This window comes from Rhinopithecus bieti, unplaced genomic scaffold (genome assembly GCF_001698545.2).
Source record: "Rhinopithecus bieti isolate Rb0 unplaced genomic scaffold, ASM169854v2 scaffold_6710, whole genome shotgun sequence".
NCBI lineage: Eukaryota > Metazoa > Chordata > Mammalia > Primates > Cercopithecidae > Rhinopithecus > Rhinopithecus bieti.
In genome coordinates, this window is record NW_016805362.1 from 3131179 (window position 1) to 3153838 (window position 22660).

Sequence of the window (22660 nt, forward strand, 5' to 3'; positions counted from 1 at the left end):
GCTAATTTTTGTATGTTTTAAGAAGAGATGGGATTTCACCATGTTGTACAGGCTGGTCATAAACTCCTGGGCTCAAGTCATCCGCCCACCTTGGCCTCCCAGTGCTGGGATTATAGGTGTTGAGCCACTGTGCCCGGCCTACTGTGGCATCTTTTTTTTTTTTTTTTTTTTTTTTTGAGACGGAGTCTCGCTCTGTCGCCCAGGCTGGAGTGCAGTGGCCGGATCTCAGCTCACTGCAAGCTCCACCTCCCGGGTCCACGCCATTCTCCTGCCTCAGCCTCCCGAGTAGCTGGGACTACAGGCGCCCGCCATCTCGCCCGGCTAATTTTTTGTATTTTGAAGTGGAGACGGGGTTTCACTGTGTTAGCCAGGATGGTCTCGACCTCCTGACCTTGTGATCCGCCTGCCTCGGCCTCCCAAAGTGCTGGGATTACAGGCTTGAGCCACCGCGCCCGGCCGGCATCTTTTAATATTTTTAACAAATGCTAAAATCAATAAAATCTGTCTTATACACAGAGACCTCCCCAAATCACATAAGAACAAAAAGAGAATCAATATTTAAACAGCTTATGATATTTTCTAGTATTCAGTAATTTTCTGCTTGTACAGTACAAAGAGCTGAGCCAGGCTAGGGGGGAAAAAAGCCCGGATGCGCTTTTGATAGTTTTAATTTATCCTGTTGCTCAAACATATGTATGTAAAAATAAAAAGACTGGCTGAGGCAGGTGGATTGCTTGAGCCCAGGAGTTCAAGACCAGCCTATACAACATAGTGAAATCTTACCTCTGAAACACACAAAAAACAATGTATTTAACTTTCAACTCTATCCTGGCATGGTGGCTCATACCTGCAATCCTACACTTTGGGAGGCCAAGGCAGGCAGATCACTTCAGCCCACGATTTCAAGACCAGCCTGGGCAACAAGGCAAAATCCCACATGGCAAAACCCCATCTCTATAAAAAATACAAAAATTAGCTGGGCGTGGTGGCACGTGCCTGTAGTCCCAGCTACTTGGGAGGCTGAGGTGGGAGGACTGCTTGACCCAGGAAGCAGAGGTTGCAGTGAGCTGAGATGGCACCACAGCAGCCCAGCCTGGGTCACAGAGTGAGACCATGTCTCAAACCCACACCCTTGCCAAAATCAATTCTAATTATAGGAAAAAAGTTTTTTTGAGGAATCAAAATTTTGCGCATATTTCTGGTGGATTTCATAGTTTAGCTTATTTAGGAAACTTGAACTCTTACTGAGTTGGTCTGCCCATGTAGATGCCTGGTGTTGGTGTGTGTGCTCTCTTGGTGATAGAATAATCCACCCGAATTCTTCTACCATCCAGCTCCATTCCATTTGCCCTTTCCATAGCCTAGAAAGAACAGGCACAGAAAGTCACGTATAATTCACCAGTCTTGAAGTAATCATTACTTAAAATTAAGCACAAAGTATTTGTAATCCAAATAAACTCCTGATTTTGAAAATGACAGCAATGTAGCTTGTACAGGGCACTGTACAGACAATTCTAGACCTCAACAATGTCCAGAACACATTTTAATTTACTCAGCAGAAAGAGTAGTTAATAAACTTTCCCAAATAATTTTCCAGTTCTGGTTCAATTCCCATTCCCCACTCCATGAGATCAACAGGCGAGCGGAGACTGAAGTCTTTTCAAGCTAATTTTGTAGGTTGCCCAGGTAGACTGCCATTTCATACTTTCTAGTCTCCAGCGATTTCACTTACAAAGACTGACTTCAGAACATTTAAAAAGGGTTTGCTAAGCTTTATACAGGTTCTTTTTATAATCTGCCCCCAATCTTATTCTTTAGTTTGCAGTCTACTGACAAGACTCAGTGAGCAGTCAAGAAATGATGATATAAATAGACAAGAATAAATTTATGGTAATGCCTTTCAGCCTTTTACTGAGACTGAACTAATAAAAGTATAATAAACTAATAAAAGCTACACAATTTTTATGTATCCACAAATATTTCTCTGTAAGAGTGCCCTATAAACTAAAGGTCATTAAAAAACAAAACAAAACAAAAGACAAGGTCTCACTCCGTTGCCCAGGCTGGCAGTGACAAGATCATAGTTCACTGTGGCCTCAAACTTCTCGGCTTATGCAATCCTCCAGCCTTAGTCTCCTAAGTAGCTAGAACCACAAGGTTTGTGCCACCATACTTGGCTAATTAAAACAAAAATTTTTGGTAGAGAAGGGGTCTAAACAGTATTCCATTCAATGGACTGCATTTTATTATTTATTTATGAGAACAAGTTTTGCTCTTGTTGCACAGGCTGGAGTGCAATGGCGTGACCTCGGCTCACTGCAGCCTCTGCCTCCTGGGTTGAAGCAATTCTCTTGCCTCAGCCTCCCAAGTAGCTGGGATTACAGGCATGCGCCACCATGCCCAGCTAATTTTTTGTATTTTTAGTAGAGACAGGGTTTCACCATGTTGGCCAGGATGGTCTCAATCTCTTGACCTCGTGATCTGCCCGCCTCAGCCTTCCAAAGTGCTGGGATTACAGGCATAAGCTACCACACCCGGCCTGCAAGCATTTATTTTTGTAGAGACAAGATCTGGATATGTTGTCCAGGCTGGTCTCTTAACTCATGGCCTCAAGTGGCCTTCCCACCTCAGCCTCCCAAATTGCATGAGCCACCTTGCACAGCCTAATTCTTGAAGATCAAGAGATGTCTCTTTGAAAAGAACTCTTTAGAGTATTATTTGTTTCTGGGTCAATTTTTTTCCTATTCTCTCACACACACATATATATTTGTAGAGACCAAGTCTCCCTATGTTTCCCCAGGCTGGTCTCAAACTCCTGGGCTCAAGTAATCCTCCTGCCAAAGTGCTGGGATTAGAAGCATGAGCCACCACACCAGTTCAATTTTTAAAAAGAACCTTACATCACATAAATGTCTGCAAAAGCAAAGCTGCAAAAATTTAACACATTTTCCATTTGAAGTTCCAAAAATCAAAGTTGATCTCCCCCCATCCCATCCTAAGCACCGCCTCCAAAAACACACACAAAATCTCTAAGTACTTCTTACTAAAACAGGGTGAGGAGCTTATATTATTATCTTCACCACATGCACTCTAACAACTTGGACGCTTCAGTGAAATTTTCAGAATCAGGGAGAAGTTAGTCAATAAGGGATACAAATTTTAAAAAGATTTTAAAAATCACTTTAGGCTGGGCACAATAGCTCACACCTGTAATCCCAACACGTTGGGAGGCCAAGATAGACGGATCATGAGGTGTCAGGATCGGGACCATCCTGGCCAACATGGTGAAACCCCATCTCTACTAAAAGTACAAAAATTAGCTGGGTGTGGTGGCGTGCGCCTGTAGTCCCAGCTACTCAGGAGGCTGAGGCAGGAGAATTGCTTGAACCCGGGAGGCGGAGGTTGCAGTGAGCCGAGACTGTGCCACTGCCCTCCAGCCTGGCAACACAGCAAGAGATTGTCTCAAAAAAAAAAATAAATAAAAATAAAAAATCACTTCAGCCAAGTGAAGTGGCTCATGCCTGTAATCCTGGCACTTTGGGGAGGTCAAGGAGGGCAGATCACTTGAGGTCCAGAGTTTGAGGCTAGCCTGGGCAATGGGGCAAAACCCTGTCTCTACCGAAAAATACAAAAATTAGCCAGGTATGGTGGTATGCACCGGGGTTGTCCCAGCTACTCTGGAGGCTGAGGTGGGAGGATCACTTGAGCCTGGGAGGTGAAAGTTGCAGTGAGCTGAGATCGTGTCATCACACTCCAGCCTAGGTGACAGGGCAAAGAGCAAGACCTCATCTCCAAAAAAAAAAACAAACAAACAAACAAAAAAAAAACAAAAAAAACCAGAAACAAGAAAAAAATCAAATCACTTCAGATTGCCTGTCCCTAAAGACTGGAGGCAGTCTCAGCCATAGAGAAGAAACCATACAACATGCCTGTGTTAGCTGAGGATTCAGCCTAGGCAACTGAAAAGAGAAACTGCGATTTAGCTGTCAAGCCTAGTCAACCCAATCCTTAAGTAACACATTGTCACCTAGTGAACTAAAAGGAACTTCTAAACCTGCCACTAAGTAACTGCTCCTGTCTTTAAAGTTGCCATGTAAGCTTTTTATTTTTTATTTTTTTTATTTTTGAGATGGAGTGGAGTCTTGCTCTGTTGCCCAGGCTGGAGTGAAGTGGCACGAATTTGTCTCACTGCAACCTCTGCCTCCCAGGTTCAAGCAATTCTCCTGCCTCAGCCTCCCGAGTAGCTGGGATTACAGGCACATGCCACCATGCCCGGCTAATTTTTGTACTTTAGTAGAGATGGGGTTTCACCGTGTTGACCAGGCTGGTCTTGAACTCCTGACCTCAGGTGATCCACCCACCTCAGCCTCCCCAAATGCTGGGATTACAAGGTGCGAGCCACTACGCCCCAATAGCTTTATCCAGAAGTGGAAGGGGGAGAGGTGGAATCAAGAGATAAACATGTTTCATATTAAAAAATAGTTTAAGAAGAAAAAATTAAACTGTGTTCTGGCTTGCACTTTGCAACTTTTACTTCAGCTCAGATATCCTAGTATTTCCAAATTGATAACTTTATCTCTTGAGAAAAGGAATATATAAATCACAAATATGTAACAGTAAAAAAAAAAAAAAGTCGTAATACTGACAAATTAAGGCATTAAACTGCCTGTGACATAAATGACTAAAAACTGAAGTACTAGCCGAGATTGCGCCACTGCACTCCAGCCTGGACGACAGAGCGAGACTCTCCAAAAAAAAAAGAGAGAAAGAGAGCCTGATTATTAATAGAACTTCTAGATATATACAAATACATATTTTATTTAATTTAGAAGACAGAAAGTCTAATAAAACTAAAAGTATTAAGCTTCAAATTCCTTAAAATGCAATTTTATAAATCAATTACTATCAACTTTCAGTAAAGAGTAAGCGAGCCTAGGCCAGGTATAGCAGCTCCCATCAGTAATACTAGCACCTTGGGAGGCCAAGGCAGGAGGAACAGTTGAGGCCAGGAGGAGTTCCAAGAGCAGCCNCAAATATGTAACAGTAAAAAAAAAAAAAAGTCGTAATACTGACAAATTAAGGCATTAAACTGCCTGTGACATAAATGACTAAAAACTGAAGTACTAGCCGAGATTGCGCCACTGCACTCCAGCCTGGACGACAGAGCGAGACTCTGTCTCAAAAACAAAAAACAAACAAACAAAAAAAAAAAAGCCTGATTATTAATAGAACTTCTAGATATATACAAATATATGTATTTTTTAATTTAGAAGACAGAAAGTCTAATAAAACTAAAAGTATTAAGCTTCAAATTCCTTAAAATGCAATTTTATAAATCAATTACTATCAACTTTCAGTAAAGAGTAAGCGAGCCTAGGCCAGGTATAGCAGCTCCCATCAGTAATACTAGCACCTTGGGAGGCCAAGGCAGGAGGAACAGTTGAGGCCAGGAGGAGTTCCAAGAGCAGCCTAAGTGACACAGCAAGACTCCCTGCAAAAACTTAAAGCAAGCCTAACACTTCCTTTATAATACCTAATATGTTAGAATAGCACTATTTCAAATCATTGACATTGATTAGTTCATTGTGTTAGACAAGAGTAGCATTAAAAAATTATCAATTCTTTCCATGTAGTATTTTTCAATTATTGAACAGACTGATACATGAACATTTAGAGAACAGAAAAACAAAGTTCCTTCCTCATTATAGACACAAAATTAAACATATCAAACCTAAACATCACAGAATTATTTTAAAGTTAACATAATCACCTATTTGGAGCATCTTTATGGTTTATTCAAAAGAGAACACTTACACATATATACTTTTCCATTAACTTTTAACTTTTCCATTAACTTTACACAGTCAGATTTCAATTAGGATATGCCTATACCAGAGAGCATAACTGAAAAAAGTGAAACTGTGGTCACTCCAATTGTTAACACTGAGAGGCAGAGTTTGAATCAGGTCAAAATTAGAAAGGACACAACAGGCCACATATGATGGCTCATGCCTGTAAAACCAGCATTTTGGGAGGATCACTTGAGGCCAGGAGTTCGAGATCAGCCTGGGCAACATAGTGAGACCTCATCTCTACAATAAGAAATTATCTGGGCATGGTGGCCCACGCTTGTAGTCCCTGCTACTCAGGAGGCTGAGGTGGGTGGACTGCTTGAGCTCAGGAGGTCAAGGCTGCACTCCAGCCTGGGCAACAAAGCAAAATCAGCAAGATCCTATCTTTCATTTTTTTGAGACGGAGTCTCGCTCTGTCGCTAATCAATGTCAATGATTTCAAATAATGCTATTCTAACATATTAGGTGTTATAAAGAAAGTGGTAGGCTTGCTTTAAGTTTTCGCTGGGAGTCTTGCTGTGTTGCTCAGGCTGGTCTCGGAACTCCTTCTGGCCTCAACTGTTCCTGCTGCCGTGGCCTCCCAAGGTGCTAGGATTACTGATGTGAGCTGCTATACCTGGCCTAGGCTCATTTACTCTTTACTAAAAGTTGATAGTAATTGATTTATAAAATTGCATTTTAAGGAATTTGAAGCTTAATACTGTTAGTTTTATTAGACCTTCTGTCTTCTAAATTAAATAAAATATGTATTTGTATATATCTAGAAGTTCTATTAATAATCAGGCTCTCTTTCTCTCTTTTTTTTTTGGAGAGTCTCACTCTGTCGTCCAGGCTGGAGTGCAGTGGCGCGATCTCGGCTCACTGCAAGCTCCGCCTCCTGGGTTCACGCCATTCTCCTGCCTCAGCCTCCTGAGTAGCTGGGACTACAGGCGCCACCACGCCCGGCTAATTTTTTGTATTTTTAGGAGAGTCGGGTTCACCGTGTTGGCCAGGATGGTCTCGATCTCCTGACCTCGTGATCCGCCCGCCTCGGCCTCCCAAAATGGTGGGATTACAGGCCTGAGTCACCGCACCCAGCCGCAAGATCCTATCTTAAAAAATAAATAAATAAGAAAGAAAGAAAAAAGGATGCAATGTTTACAGAAACAAAAGTCTGTTAATCAACTTTTCACACTAATTCAGTACTATAATTGGGCATATAAAAGACAAATTTACCTCCTTTGAGTCATCTATTCTCTCAAAATACACAAATGCAAATCCTCGAGATCGTCCAGTTCGTTGATCATAAACCACATTGACACCACTCAATGGTCCATATCGAGAAAATACTTCACGAAGATCTCTCTCTGTTGTGTACAAACTGAGGCCAAACACTCCAAGGCAAGTGTTGGGATCTGGATTTGCCTATTGAATAAAAATATTATTTAAAACTCCAAATTAAAATCAAAATTAAAGAAACAGAAATACTTTGTTTAGAACACTTCATCTAATACACAAAAAATATATTGTTTCTAGTAATTTGGAGGTAAGATTTTAAGAGAACTAGAGCAGATGAGCCATATTTTACAATTCACAGCACACCCAAGGCCTTCTTTGGGATATGCTTTCTGTCTATTGCCTGAATTAAAATGTTCTTACTCTCCAGCCCAGCAACGTTCATAATGTATCCTAAAAATCTTGTAATCCCAGCACTTTGGGAGGCTGAGGTGGATGGATCACCTGAGGTAAGGAGTTTGACACCAGCCTGGCCAACATGGTGAAACCCCATCTCTACTAAAAATACAAAAATTAGCCGGGCATGTTGGCGGTGCCTGTAATCCCAGCTACTCCAGAGGCTGAGGCAGGAGAATTGCTTGAATCCTGGAGGTGGAGGCTGCAGTGAGCCAAGATCACGCCATCACACTCTAGCCTAGGCGACAAGAGTGTTAGAAATGTTTGTTTCTCGGTGTCGTAAAGAAGTAGCACTTGAACATACATTTTTTTAGTAAGGCCATTTTTATTTTCTGGAGAAAGGGTACACTTGTCAGCAGTTTTGTCACAAGAGTACACTGAACAAAGGAAACAGGGTCATTTATAATCTGATGTGTCTACTTTACTGTTGTGTCTGTTTTTTATTGGTTGGAACGGGACTTCACATTCTGTATTTGTGTTGACTGGCTAGTAACTTAGAACTTTTTAAAAGAGGCAAAGGCAGGAGAACAAAGGAAGGAGGAAGTAACTTGTGGAATGTTGAGAAAGGTAAAAACACCTTTAAATAAAGAGGAGGAACAGACTATGACCTAATGCTTATTTGGACCTGTACAAGCATGTTAGGGCAAATATTTAGGCTAAATTGTGGGAGCTAAGAACATAAAGTACATTGATTTTTTTTTTATTACGGCTAGTACTTTTTTTTTTTGAGACGGAGTTTCACTCTTGTTGCCCAGGCTGGAGTGTAATGGTGCGATCTCGGCTCACCGCAATCTCCACCTCAGTCTCCCAAGCAGCTACACCCATTCACAGTATACACTACCCATTACAGGCACGCACTACCACCCCCAGCTAATTTTGTATTTTTTAGTAGAGATGGGGTTTCTCCATGCTGTTTAGCCTGGTCTCGAACTCCCAACCTCAGGTGGATCCACCCAACTTGACCTCCCAAAGTGCTGGGATTATGGGCATGAGTCACCGCACCCGGCCTAGCAGATATTTAAGAATGTTAGCACAGGTCTTTGAACAAATTTTGCTTCTAAGTTATTATTTATTTCTAATTAGATGGGGAGGAAAATCTCTTTGAAGAGGAATCTTTACTTTTTACAAGAGCGAAACTCCATCTCAAAAAAAAAAGTTTAATAACATCTTTGTTTATTCAAATGCTTTACATCCCTTACAGATTTGTACTTAATCTGACTTCATCTGTAATTGCTGATTTAGACTCCCTCTCCTCCATTTTCTCTTTTTTTTTCCCCCAAGACAGGGTCTCACTCTGTTGCCTAGGCTGGAGTTTAGTGGCCCGATTATGGCTCACTGCAGTCTTGGCCTCCTTGGGCTCAGGGAATCCTCTCATCTCAGCCTCCCAAGTAGTTGGGATTACAGGCATAAGCCAATATGCCTGGCCCATTTTCATTCTTTAGCAAGGATATTCTTTCAGTGTTCCCACAATCCAGATTTTAGAAATAAATTTACAGATTTCAAAACATTAAATAATGACATGCTCCACCACAATTTAAGTTAGTATCCTGTGGGAGAAGCATAGCACAGCATGCAAACATGCTCTAAAAACTTCAGAGTTCGGCTGCCTGGTTGAAATCTAGACTGCCAGTTAGCAAAAACTAAACCAAAACCAAAAGTCCTTCAATGTCATACATCCAAGACTCAATAACTTGCCTCACAGAAATATTAAGAGCTTGAAGTGTACTGAATAAAAGTGTTAGCTATGATTACTAAAAGTTTTAGTATTTCTTTGACCCCCTTACCCCATCATAAAACTCTGAACATATCCCAGTATTCCCAACTCAGTTTATGCTTTTCACTTGAATTCTTGGAACACATTTCTTCCCAAGTATCATCTCCTTTATTTTTTGAGACAGAGTCTCACTGTCGCCTAGGCCAGACTGGAATGCAGTGGCACAATCTCGGCTTGCTGCAACCTCCACTTCTCCGGTTCAAGGGATTCTCCAGCCTCAGCCTCTCAAGTAGTTGGGATTACAGGCATAAGCCACCATGCCTGACTAAATTTTGTATTTTTAGCAGAGATGGTTTCACCATGTTGGCCAGGCTGGTCTCGAACTCCTGACCTCAGGAGTGAGGTCACCCGCTTCGGCCTCCCAACAGGAATTACAGGTGTGAGCCGCCGCGCCCAGCCTTCATCTCCTTTTTACTCAAAAGTCATGAAAAGAAAAATATACTCCCAGCCAGGCACGGTAGCTCACGCCTGTAACCCCAGCACTTTGGGAGGCCAAGGCAGGTGAATCACCTGAAGTCAGGAGTTCGAGACCCAGACTGGCCAACATGGTGAAACCCCATCTCTAAAAATACAAAAATTAGCTGGGTGTGGCGGCGCACACCTGCAATCCCAGCTATTCGGGAGGCTAAGGCTGCAGTGAGTTGAAATTGCCCCCCTGCACTCTAGCCTGGGAGACATAGTAAGACTCTGTCTCAAAAAAAGAAAATATACTCTCTTTGCATTCTTTGTCATAAAACATGTAAGCTTATGAAAGATGGTGGTATTTCCTTTATTTTGAAAGCTAAAGCAGCTTATTAAGGATGTTTCCAGAGTATCACTTCTAAACAATGGCCAAGCTCTCCTAAAAGCAAGACACGCCATGACTAAACACAGGAGAGAGAAAATAAGTCATTAACTTTTATAAACCACATACCCTGCTGCCAGTATGTCTTCTCCGGTTAGACATTGGAGAATGGCTTCGGCTCCTTCGCCGCCGGTATTCTGGTGTGTATGATCTACTTCGAGATCGTCTCCTATGAGAGTGAGAGTGGGATCTGGATCGAGTGTAACGTCTATGAGAATGCCTCCTTGACCTCGACCTTTGAGAGAAATACATTTGGTAAAAATATTGGAACAAAATGGCTAACATCCTTCCCTCTTCCAAGGAAGTATACATGCATCCCTAACTATTGAGGTCCTTCCTCCTCGTTTCTGAGGAAAGGGTATTCTTCCTCCCGTTCACCTAAGTCACTACATCTTCCACTCTGTTCTCAGTCAAGCCCCTCTACATTCACCCTTTCCACCTAACCTTACAAAAATGTTAAGGCCCCATCTTCTTATAAAAAAAAAAACACACAAAAAACAAAGGGGCCGGGCGCGGTGGCTCAAGCCTCTAATCCCAGCACTTTGGGAGGCCGAGATGGGCGGATCACGAGGTCAGGAGATCAAGACCATCCTGGCTAACACGGTGAAACCCCGTTTCTACTAAAAAATACAAAAAAACTAGCTGGGCAAGGTGGTGGGCGCCTGTAGTCCCAGCTACTCAGGAGGCTGAGACAGGAGAATGGCATAAACCTGGGAGGTGGAGCTTGCAGTGAGCTGAGATCTGGCCACTGCACTCCAGCCCAGGCAACAGAGCGAGACTACGTCTCAAAAAACAAACAAACAAACAAAAAAAAAAAAACAAACAACAAAAAACAAAAACAAAAACCCAACTATTGCTGTAAAATAAAATCCTGGCCGGGTGCAGTGGCTCATGCCTGTAATCCCAGCACTCTGGGAGGCCGAGGCGGGTAGATCACGAGGTCAAGAGATCAAGACCATCCTGGCCAACATGTTGAAACCTCGTCTCTACTAAAAATACAAAAATTAGCCAGGCCTGGTGGTGGGCACCTGTAATTCCAGCTACTTGGGAGGCTGAGGCAGAAGAAACGCTTGAACCCAGGAGGCAGAGGTTGGAGTGAGCCAAGATCATGCCACCGCACTCCAGCATGGTGACAGAGCGAGACTCCGTCTCAAAATAAATAAATAAATAAAATCATTCGATTCTTAGTTAAGTGCAGTGGCGTATGCTTATGTTCCCAGCTACATGAAAGATGAAGCAAGAAAAATCACTTGGGCCCAGGAGGACAAGTCTAGCCCAGGCAACTCATCAAGACTCCACACCTCTATTTAAAAACAAAAACAATAAACAAACAAACAAAAAAACAGGCTGGGCGCAGACGCTCACGCCTGTAATCCCAGCACTTTGGGAGGCTGAGGAAGGCAGATCATGAAGTCAAGAGATCGAGACCATCCTGGCCAACATGGTGAAACCCCGTCTCTACTAAAAACACAAAAATTAGCTGGGCGTAGTGGCCCGCGCCTGTCATCCCAGCTACTCAGGAGGCTGAGGCTGGAGAATCGCTTGAACCCGGGAGGTGGACGCTGCAGTGAGCCGAGATCGCGCTACTGCACTCCAGCCTGGGCAACAAGAGCGAAACTCCATCTCAAAAAACAAACAAACAAACAAAATCCTTTTTGATTTTCTGCTACTTTCTCCATATAGTTCTTTGTCGCCCAGGCTGGAGTGTAGTGGTGTGATCTCAGCTCACTGCAGCCTCTCTTTCCCGGGCTCAAGAAATTCTCCCACCTCAGCTTCCCAGAGAGCTGCACCACCATGCCTGGTTAATTTTTATATTTTTCTGGGTTTTGCCATGTTGCCCAGGCTGGTCTTGAAGTCCTGGGTTCAAGCAATTTGCCCGCCTCGGCCTCCCCAGTTAAGCCAGTGTGCCTGGCCCATAAAGTTCTACATTCCCCTCACTGCTAAGTATCATTTCCATTTCCGATCCTTCTTTAGCCTGCTGCAATCTAGCATCTGCTAACTAATTCAACAACCACCTAAATGCCCATCAAAACTGTAACTTTTCTTTTTTTTTTTTTTTTTGAGACAGTCTCACTTCTTCACCCAGGCTGGATTGCAATGGCACGTCTCGGCTCACTGCAACCTCCACCCCCCAGGTTCAAGTGATTCTCTTGCCTCAGCCTCTTGAGTAGCTGGATTACAGGCACTTGCCAGCGTGCCCGGCTAATTTTTGTATTTTTAGTAGAGATGGGGTTTCACCATGTTGGCCAGGTTGGTCTCGAACTCCTGACCTTGTGATCCACCCACCTCAGCCTCCCAAAGTGCTGGGACTACAGGTGTGAGCCACCGTGTCCGGCCCAAAACTGGTAACATTTCTGAGTCTTCATGTTTTTTTTTTTTTCCTTGAGAGAGAATCTCATTGTCAGTGGTTCTCCTGCCTCAGCCTCCTGAGGAACTATAGGCCTGTGCCACCACACCTGGCAAATATTTTGTATTTTTAGTAGAGACAGAGTCTCAACATGTTGGCCAGCCTGCTCTCCAACTCCTGACCTCAAGTGATCCACCCCTCCTTGTGCTCCCAAAGTGCTGGGGTTATAGGAATAAGCCACCACACTCAGCCTAAGCCTTTACTTATTGATACTTTCTATAACATCTCACTTGTCTACCGCTGCTTTTCTAGTTCATCTCCTCTAATTCCCAGTTGCTTGCAGTCCTTTCTTTGCCTGTAAGACTAATCCAACAGGCAGGGCACAGTGGCTCATGCCTATAATCCCAGCACTTTGGGAGGCCAAGGCAGGCAGATCACAAGGTCAGGAGATCGAGACCATCCTGGCCAACATGATAAAACCCCGTCTCTATTAAAAATACAAAAAATTAGCTGGGCATGCCTGTAATCCCAGCTACTCAGGAGGCTGAGGCAAGAGAATCACTTGAACCCGGGAGGCAGATGTTGCAGTGAGCTGAGATCAGGCCACTGTACTCCAGCCTGGCAACAGAGTGAGACTCCGTGTTAAAAAAAAAACTAATTCAACAAATTCTTACCTACTATTCATACGACCCACCCTTAACTGACACAGACCAGCAGCGATGACAGTCATATAAAATGAACCCAGGAGGTGGAGGCTGCAGTGAGCCGAGATCACACCACTGCACTCCAGCCTGGGCAACAGAGCAAGGCCCCATCTCAAACAAAACAAAACAAAACTCTTCAAGAGTCTCCACTTTTTTTCAGCTCAATAATAACCTATTGTTAATACGGCTAACTATCCTCAGCAATTCCCTACTTGAACCAGATGACCAATTTTCTGTTAAGTAATCAAGCAAAACTTTTGCATGATTTTACAAAGTGAGGATATGGAATACAGGAATAAAACTAGAGGGAAGACCTTATGAAACACAATAGGTGAATAATAACGCTAGGAGAGTTGATATTTCCTATTTTAGCTAGTACCAATTTACAGTTCCAAATTTTAAAATGAAGAAAAAAAAATAAGAAAACCCTTAATTTAAAACATCAATTATTACTTTTAAACAGCAATGAAAGTGAGACAATAAAACTCTTCCAGCCAGGCGCAGTGGCTCACGCCTGTAATCCCAACACTTTGGGAGGCCAAGGTGGGCGGGTCACCTGAGGTCAAGAGTGTGAGACCAGCCTGGCCAACATGGTGAGACCCCGTCTCTACTAAAAATACAAAAAATCAGCCAGGCACCTGTGATCCCAGCTACTCGGGAGGCTGAGGCAGAACTGCTTGAACCCGGGAGGTGGAGGCTGCAGTGAGCCGAGATCGTGCCACTGTACTGCAGGCTGGGCAACACAGCTAGACTCCATCTCAAAAAACAAACAAAACCCTTCAAGAGTCTCTATTTTTTTTTAATTAGACAGTGACAAATAACATTAAAAAATTAAGAGTAAGAGAATAATGGATATGTGAGTAACTCAATGTTCTCAGATGACAATCAAATGAAATGAGAGGAGAAAAATGTTCTAGGTTGAAGGTGACAAATGCAAAGGCCCTAAGGCAAAAACATGCTTCTTTCTATTTCTATGCTCAAATTCTAGCCCGTGCTATTCTGCACATAATAAATGTAATAACTGAGTAGTAAGTAATCGAGCACTGGGCTAGACCCTTGTTGTAACAGAAAACAGCATGGTTGCTAACCCCAAGAAAAGTACAGCCTTTTAACTGATTTTTCTGTCTCATGCCCCTTTGCAAGTAGACTGTTCAAAGACGTAAAATCTATCCCTCCACCCAAGAAATGACAATGAAGTAAGCTAACTGGTCAGGCTGTTTTAAAACCTTTTTTTTTTTCTTTTGAAGAAAGAGTCTCGGCCAGGTGCAGTGGCTCAAGCCTATAATCCCAGCACTTTGGGAGGCTGAGGCAGGCAGATCACCTGAGGTCAAGAGTTCGAGACCCCCCCCGACCATCTCTACTAAAAATACAAAATTAGCCGGGTGTAGTGGCACGTGCCTGTAATCCCAGCTACTAGGGAGGCTGAAGCAGGAGAAATGCTTGAACCTGGGAGGCGGAGGTTGCGGTGAGCTGAGATCGCACCGTTGCACTCCAGCCTGGGAAACAAGAGCAAAATTCCATCTCAAAAAAAAAAAAAAAAAAAGTCACCCAGGGTGGAGTGCAGTGGCGCCATCTCTCGGTTCACTGCAACCTCCACATCCTGGGTTCAAGCGATTCTCCTGCCTAAGCCTCCCAGGTAGCTCGCCACTACGCCCAACTAATTTTTGTATTTTCAGTAGAGGTGGGGTTTCACCAAGTAGCCCAGGCTGGTCTCAAACTCCTGACCTCAAGTGATCCACTCACCTCGGCCTCCCGAAGTGCTGGTATTACAGAAGTGCACCACTGCGCCCAGCCTGTCTTAAAACTTTTTATCCCACCTCAGTACACCTGGGGCATTTGACAGTGAACTTTACATTGGTTCTGCATCGGTTCACTATGGCGTTTCTGTTGTCCATGGTGGTGGGACCCCGAATCAGCTGAGGACTTTTCTGCCCAATTACATCTGACCAGAGCTCTACTGTGGACATAGAGTCAGAATCTTCAGATAAAAATGTAGCTGGAATGTAAATCCTAAAAATGCTTCTCAATCTTTCTGACCAACCAGTATAACATACACACATCAACTTTCTCTGCACTAAATTACATGTGAGACTCCAATGTAGAAAACCACCTTTTTGTTGTGCAAATATTGTTAGCATAGAAACCAAACACTAATTATCAAATGCCAAACACACTTAAATCAATGGCTATATACATATAATTTGTATTGGCTGCAACTATCCAATATATTAACTGGGCTAGGAGATGATTTTATTATTAATTTCTTATTTTTCAGAGACAGGGTCTCCCTGGCACCCAGGCTGTGGTACAGTGGTGCAGTCAATGCAGCCTGGAACTCCTGGGCTCAAACCGTACTTCCAAGTCTTTGTCTGGGATATGGTATTCATTTACAAAGAGCAGTCTGAGAAAAACTACTTCGTCATTTTGAGTCTTTTGTGAAATTTCCACACAAAATGCAGCCAACAACCGCTTTGTCCTCAAAAACCCCAGAAGAATATTTTAAGTATTATCTTAAACACACTTACCTGGATTTTGATCTTGATCGAGAATGGGATTCAGAGTGTTTGGAAACCCTTGATGGACTACGAGATCCTGACCTGCTCTCCGATTTTACACGAGCAGGAGTTCCCGCTGGAGATTTTGACTGAGAGCGAGACTCCTAACAAAGAAGACAGTATTACAAATGGCACTGGTCATGTAGATGCCTAACACCTAACATTTAAAGTACCGTAATTATTTATATTGATTGCTCCTGAAAAACAAATGGTTAGGCAACACCCTCCAGAAAAAATTTCAGCTCAATAATAACCCATTGTTAATACTGCTAACTGTCCTCAATAATTCCCTACTTGAACCAGATCACCAATTCTCTATTAACTAAGTAATCATGCAAATTCATCTACAACTTGATCATACAGACACTGGAACATAAACCATACATTTACTTAACCTAGGACCCATTCATTCTTCCAGATTCTTTTAATTCTACTTCACTCTTGCTTTCTACTTCTCTTCATTCTTCATTGAGTTTTTCATTTTTCATACTTCGTGTATTCTTCCCCAATTCAAACAATTCAAAATAGCCTTAAAAAAAATTCAAGTGCTTCTATCTGACCAATCTTCTGTTCAATTTTTTCCCCCATTCAATTTTAATTTTCTGATCTTTAATACTTTTCATTAGCCTTCTTTTATCTTGATTTATCTTCCACATTCTTGGAAAAAACTCTTCAATTTCTTCACGAACATTAACCTTAATGGAAAAAGAACATTTAGTATATTTAAGCACGTGGGGATTATAAAACTCTGCTGGAGTTCAGAATGTTATCTACCAAATGGAAAAGCCAGCAGGTAAAGTGCAAGTAACTAATTTAAAAAAAAAAACAAAAAACAAAAAACAATTTTATAGTCTTTAAAATTGTTCAAAACTCTAGTTTCTAACAGAGAAGTTACTAAATTTCTCTAAATGTTTTTTTAACCATACTCTTCACCCTCCTCCCATGTTTCATTCTAGTTCCTAAAATGTGAGCAATTTTAATATAAATAATTCAAACATAAATCTAACAACTATAATTTCCGCCCACCTGTTAAATTTTCACTATTTTATAATCTGAAGATTCTTAAAACAAGCTTTCACTAAGTTATGCTAAGAAATAAAGATATAGTCAGAGTAAGCATCCCAGGCTGAAATATTTGTACACACCTATCTAAACTCACCCATAGCACATGTCAAAGTTCAAATAAGTCCAAAAGAAAAAAATCAGTAAAATTACACCTTCTTTCAACTTCGACCACTATCTTTGTTCATTCTGACTTAAAATATGTTCTGAAGACAAACAAGCATACTGAAAAAACTAATAGGCATCAAAGTCTTAAAATTTCCCCATTAGCTTATTAATTCCTGATATATACATTTTTGCAACCATATCACTTTAAAATGCTCTATTATCCATGAAATACCATAATGTGCAAGAAGGTACAAAATGTATATCATGGTCTTTATCTTTGATTCCACCTGTTTTGTTCAGTTTTTACATAATTTATGCATTTATGTATACTGGCACTCCCTTCAGTGACTATATCCTATATCCAAAAAGTGATGAGTTTCTGAAAAAATTGGATGTAAATCAAAGCATTCCAAATAAAATAACTTACTGACCATAAGCTTTTTTTTTTTTTTTTTTATAACAGATACAAGGCACTCATGATCAAAACAGGATAGCTTGGTTTCTGTCCAGTTAAGCCTTGATTATCAGTGTAAATAATGATCTCAATTTCACAGAAGTAATTTCACACCAATTTATTTATGCCTTAAGACTATCACACAACTCAAACAGCTTTCTGAAAATGTTTCCTTTGCTTCAAGTTTAATGTCAAAACTTATTTATCAAAACTGAAATACACAGCTACCTTTCCACTCAATACCAACCTTTCCCATTTAGCTACCTACAAGTCTTTCACTGCATCTCAGATACTCTAAACTACTGAACAGATGTCTGCAGCAGGCACAGCAATCTGGGCTTTTTCAGTCACTGAAACTATGAAAACAGCATATTCAGTATCTTATAAAAGAAAAAAGGCATGGCTAATTTGCTTGTAATTTAAGTTTCACAGACTGGTTCATTAACCAAACAGATAAGAGTATCTCATATTCCCCTCTTCTCTTTTGGTTTTCCTTTCTACAAAACAGACCTTATGATATAACATTCATTTATGCTACTGTTGAATAGCAATAGCTGGATTACCATCTACGAAAGCTGTTACTGTCCTTCTTATATATACAAAGGAGGCTTTCCTCTGTAAAACACTACAACCCTTTAATTTTACTAGGATGGAAATAAAAACCTTTTATTAAAGTAAACAAGATAATTCAGTAACATCTTAAAATTCAAATTTTAAATCCGTTTTGGAGTAGCAACAAAGCATTACGGTATGACAGAATGTCTTTTTAAGAGACGTTAGCTTATTTCTTTTGAGATGGAGGAGTCTCATTCTGTCACCCAGGCTGGAGTGTAGTGGTGCCATCTAAGCTCACTGCAACCTCCACCTCCTGGGTTCAAGTGATTCTCCTGCCTCCGGCTCCTGAGTAGCTGGAATTACAGGCATGCACCACCTTGCCCAGTTAATTTTTGTATTTTTAGGAGAGAGGGGGTTTTCCCATGTTGGCCAGGCTGGTCTCAAACTCCTGACCTCTGGCTATCGGCCCGCCTCGGCCTCCCAAAGTGCTGGGATTACAGGTGTGAGCCACCATGCCCGGTCAACATTAGATTTATTTTAAAAGAAGCTTTGTTTTTTTATTATCAAAGGTGTCACAAATACCTAACCTCCTTTGTTGTCTGCCCTTCTCTCTCTTTATCTCAGAGGAAATCTCAAGTCTGCATAAATTTCTTCATGGAAACATCTAAGTTTAAAACAGTCCTCTTCTTCCTAGCTACAAAGTTGTCACCATGATTTTAACTTTTTTTTCTTTTTTTTTGAGATGGAGTCTCGCTCTGTAGCCCAGGATGGAGTGCAGTGGCACGTGATCTCAGCTCACTGCAACCTCTGCCTCCCAGGTTCAAGCGATTCTCCTGCCTTAGCCTCCTGGGTAGCTCGGATTACAGGTGCGCACCACCACAACCCAGCTAATTTTTGTGTTTTTAATAGAGACAGGGTTTCACTATGTTGGCCAGGCTGGTCTCGATCTCCTGACCCCTTGATCTGCCTGCCTTGGCCTCCCAAAGTGCTGGTATTACAGGCGTGAGCCACCACGTCCAGCTTCATTTTAACTTTCAAAAACAACTTACACACTTATATTAACAAATCAGTCAGTAACACTGTTAGTAAACTTAACTGGAAGAATAAACTGCCAAGTATATAATTATTTAGAAATAAAGTAACATTTCTCAAAAGCTGTAACCAAATAAATGTCACTTTCATGGAACTCTACATTAGGAATCAGGCTATAAGAAGTCCTTTATATAAAGAGGATAAATGCTAGGCTAATCCTTTTCTCCCTGACTTGTCTTCATTATGAAACAATTTCAACTTTTTCTCAAAGAAATTCATAAAACTATCCATAATTTGGAAAATGAATTGAAATTGCAAACAAAAAAAAAAATTGCTAGGAATGGGTGGTATCTGCCCTATTTCACTAGACTACTTGTTCTTAAAGCTGTCCAGTCAAGGAATCCTACATTTCCTCAGTAATCTGGCTCCTGCATCCAATAACCATTAAAAATACACTGCCCAGTTGAAATGGGCAGATTAATAACTCAACTTGTATCATGAATTTTAACAGAAATCTTAAATAGGCCTCCAGTCTATCTTACACGCTATAAAGCAGAAGCCAGGCAGAAAAGTTCTTCTAACAGCACAACCTGCTTAAACAGGTTTTTGTTTTGATGTTTATTTGCTTGTTTGGTTTTTCTGTGTCACCCAGGCTGGAGTGCAATAGCACAATCTTCTCATTGCAACCTCCACCTCCTGAGTTGAAGCAATTCTGCCTCAGCCTCCCGGGTAGCTGGGAGTACAGGCACCCGACACCGCACCCGGCTAACTTTTGTATTTTATTTTAGTAGAGACGGGGTTTCACCACATTGGCCAGGCTGGCCTCGAACTCCTGATCTCAAGTGATCCACCTGCCTCAGCCTCACAAAGTGCCGGGATTACAGGCATGAGCTACCGCACCCGGCCTGCTTGATTAAACTATTCTTTATTATCAAGATGCCCCTGCTGTTGGTTGAAGGAAATGGCCAAAAATTAAAAGGAGGGAACTAACACTAAGAAAGTATTATAGTGTATCCAATACAAGCTGATCAAGAATTGTCTGTGTTAAAACAGAGTTGTATTTTACACACTGAATGACCACAATAACCACGTACTATTCTTTAACCAGGAAAAGGGTTATTATATACATGTACATACTGTTGAGGAACATGAACAATTCCTACAGCAAACAATAATTGCAGTCTTTTAATATAGCCTGTGTCATACTATAAAAAGAAATTCCAATACAATATATATATGTGCTATCCATTAAAATAAAGAAACTATTAAGTGCTATACTGTAACTTACTCTAACATTAAGGCCGGGCAAATTCTATGCCATTTATAGTCCCAAATTTACTCAAGTCCAAGTCTATGAGTATAAGCTTGTAAAACAAACTTACTCAAAATGTGTTTTCCTGCTGCTTTATGACATTGGAGCTATATTTCCAGAGATACACACTAGTGCATTCAGGAAAATCACAAGTACCCAAAACAAAGGGAAATGTACCTATTATCCAAATACCTTACAATATTCATCTTACTACTTACTAAAGAACTTCTTCAAGGCTTATAAAAAACCTGTATTTACTCAACCTCAGCCTATAGAAAGAACAGTTCTGCGTCCTTCCTCTTGGGTATGGTAGAATACTTATACAGACCCCATGAAGTTAAAGCCATTCTCTCCTTAAACCATAACTGCTATTAGAACAAATCCCTTAAAAAGAAGATAGCGACTGCTCATATTAGTTAAATTTAAACATAATTTCCCTTCTTTTAAATGCAGCATGCCTATATGCTGCATTCTGAAGTCAATGTGGTCTTTATCTGCAAAGACTCAAACATATTCTAATACTGTACGTTTGCTTATTCTCTGAAGTTCAGAATAGTCTTTTAAATGATTTAGTAACTGACACACACACATAATCAAATTTAAACTCATACCATAATTGTGAAATTACCTGTAAAATTTACAATATTTTGTACAGATTTTCAATGTGGTTCATAAGTCTCCTAGCTTATATATCATGATCAACTGTAAAGTTCAAAAAGCTAATGTGTAAGTGGCAATTTCAAAGGTAGAAAAAACAAGTTTGTTTATAAGGACTAACGTGGTTTAACCGTATTAAAAGCCAATAAATAGCAACTAAACCCAAACTACCAAGAACCTGTTACAGCATTCTCTATGTTCTCATCTTCTGGTGTTATACAGTATTTATGAATCTTGGTAAGTCAGATGATAGGGTCCTGGTTTCAAGGAAAAATCGCAACTTTTCTTCTACATATTAGTCAGGCCTAGTCACTCCATCTTTGGTCAAAGTCATGGGACAGGAAGGATTATATATAACTATATATACAAGTAACTTAAAAGGAGGGAAGAGAAACCATATTTCCCTTTATTATTCTTCTCTCAACTTTTCTTCAGTGTATACAATCTTTCCCTCATCTGGTTGTTACTATCTTTTTTCATCTCCATGCCTGTCTTGCTAAATTTGTGAGGATATATGAACAAATAGCAATCAGTTTTAATTCATTAGCACGTGAATACACATCTTTTAGTTATCTAATGAATGAGCACCCACTGATACTATCAAAGAAAGTTTTCTGTCAGTCAAGTTCTAAGAAACCACTATACTGATTATTGATGATATTTCACACTTGTTATGCTACATCGTAGGTTAGAGTTTGGTGGATTTACAAAATTAAGCCCACAAAGTGTTTTCCAAACCACACATCCCTAAATATTTGAAACCCTGGACATTCCTTCAGATCTCAAGGTTCTATATTCCACTTAATGAGTGGTACAAAGTATAAGCCTCTATGACAGAACTGTAAAATTAGTTATGCACTGTGGGTATAATTACTTGCGCTGCTCCTTTTCAAAATCTTGCCATCTACTTATATTGAGCAGATCAGCATCCTTCAGTGAAAGAACCTCAAATATAAAAATTCGAGATTTAAATTTTTTTTTAAGTTTACAAATTCTTTGCTTAAATGGAAGGGGGGAGGAGAACAATTGAAAGCATTAAAATCAGATAAATGATAGTATTTAAATTTAGGAAAACAGATTAAACCCAAGACTCTCTTAGGTTAACACTCCCTACTATAAGAAAGCAAGCTTTACCCTTATGTAAGGTCAATTTGATGATATATGGAATTAAATTGCTAAAGATGCTGAATAAGCAAAATGCTGACATCTCTCACATTTATCTTAAAATTTCATACACAAATTTTAAGCCCAATTTAAAAGTTTTGGGTTTTTTTTTTTTTTGAGACAGAGTCTCGTCTGTCACCAGGCTGGAGTGCACTGGTCGATCTCGGCTCACTGCAACCTCCACCTCCTGGGTTCAAATGATTCTCTACCTCAACCTCCAGAGTAGCTGGGATTACAGACACACGCCACCACGCCCAGCTAATTTTTGTATTTTTAGTAGAGATGGGATTTCACCATATTGGCCAGGATGGTCTCCATCTCTTGACCTTGTGATCCACCCACCTCAGCCTCCCAAAGTGCTGGGATTACAGGCGTGAGTCACTGCCCCTTGTTTTGTTTTAAACAACCCAGTCACAGAGCTGGGTTTTGAATAAGTAGTCATCATCCCTATCATTCTCAGATTTCAGAAAAAGACCCTTCCCCCATTTCTTCTATTCTTTAACAAAAAATCTTTACACACAAAACTTTTAATTCCAAATTGGTACAGATAAATGTTTGCTTTTTTTTTT

The 22660-nt window shown here is 40.9% G+C and overlaps 1 protein-coding gene across 1 annotated transcript in view; it reads right to left on the bottom strand.

Annotated features, from left to right (window-relative positions):
- Positions 1 to 1101: 1101 nt before the first annotated feature.
- The window catches only part of TRA2A (transformer 2 alpha homolog), a 24918-nt gene continuing 3359 nt past the window's right edge, over positions 1102 to 22660 (bottom strand). Inside the window, exons 2-5 of the mRNA XM_017872295.1 lie at positions 15718 to 15851; positions 10211 to 10376; positions 7068 to 7256; positions 1102 to 1361 (exon numbers count right to left, since the gene is read on the bottom strand). Of these exons, the coding sequence (XP_017727784.1) occupies positions 1242 to 1361; positions 7068 to 7256; positions 10211 to 10376; positions 15718 to 15851 (609 nt within the window). The 3' untranslated portion in view covers positions 1102 to 1241. The remainder of the gene's footprint in view (positions 1362 to 7067; positions 7257 to 10210; positions 10377 to 15717; positions 15852 to 22660) is intronic.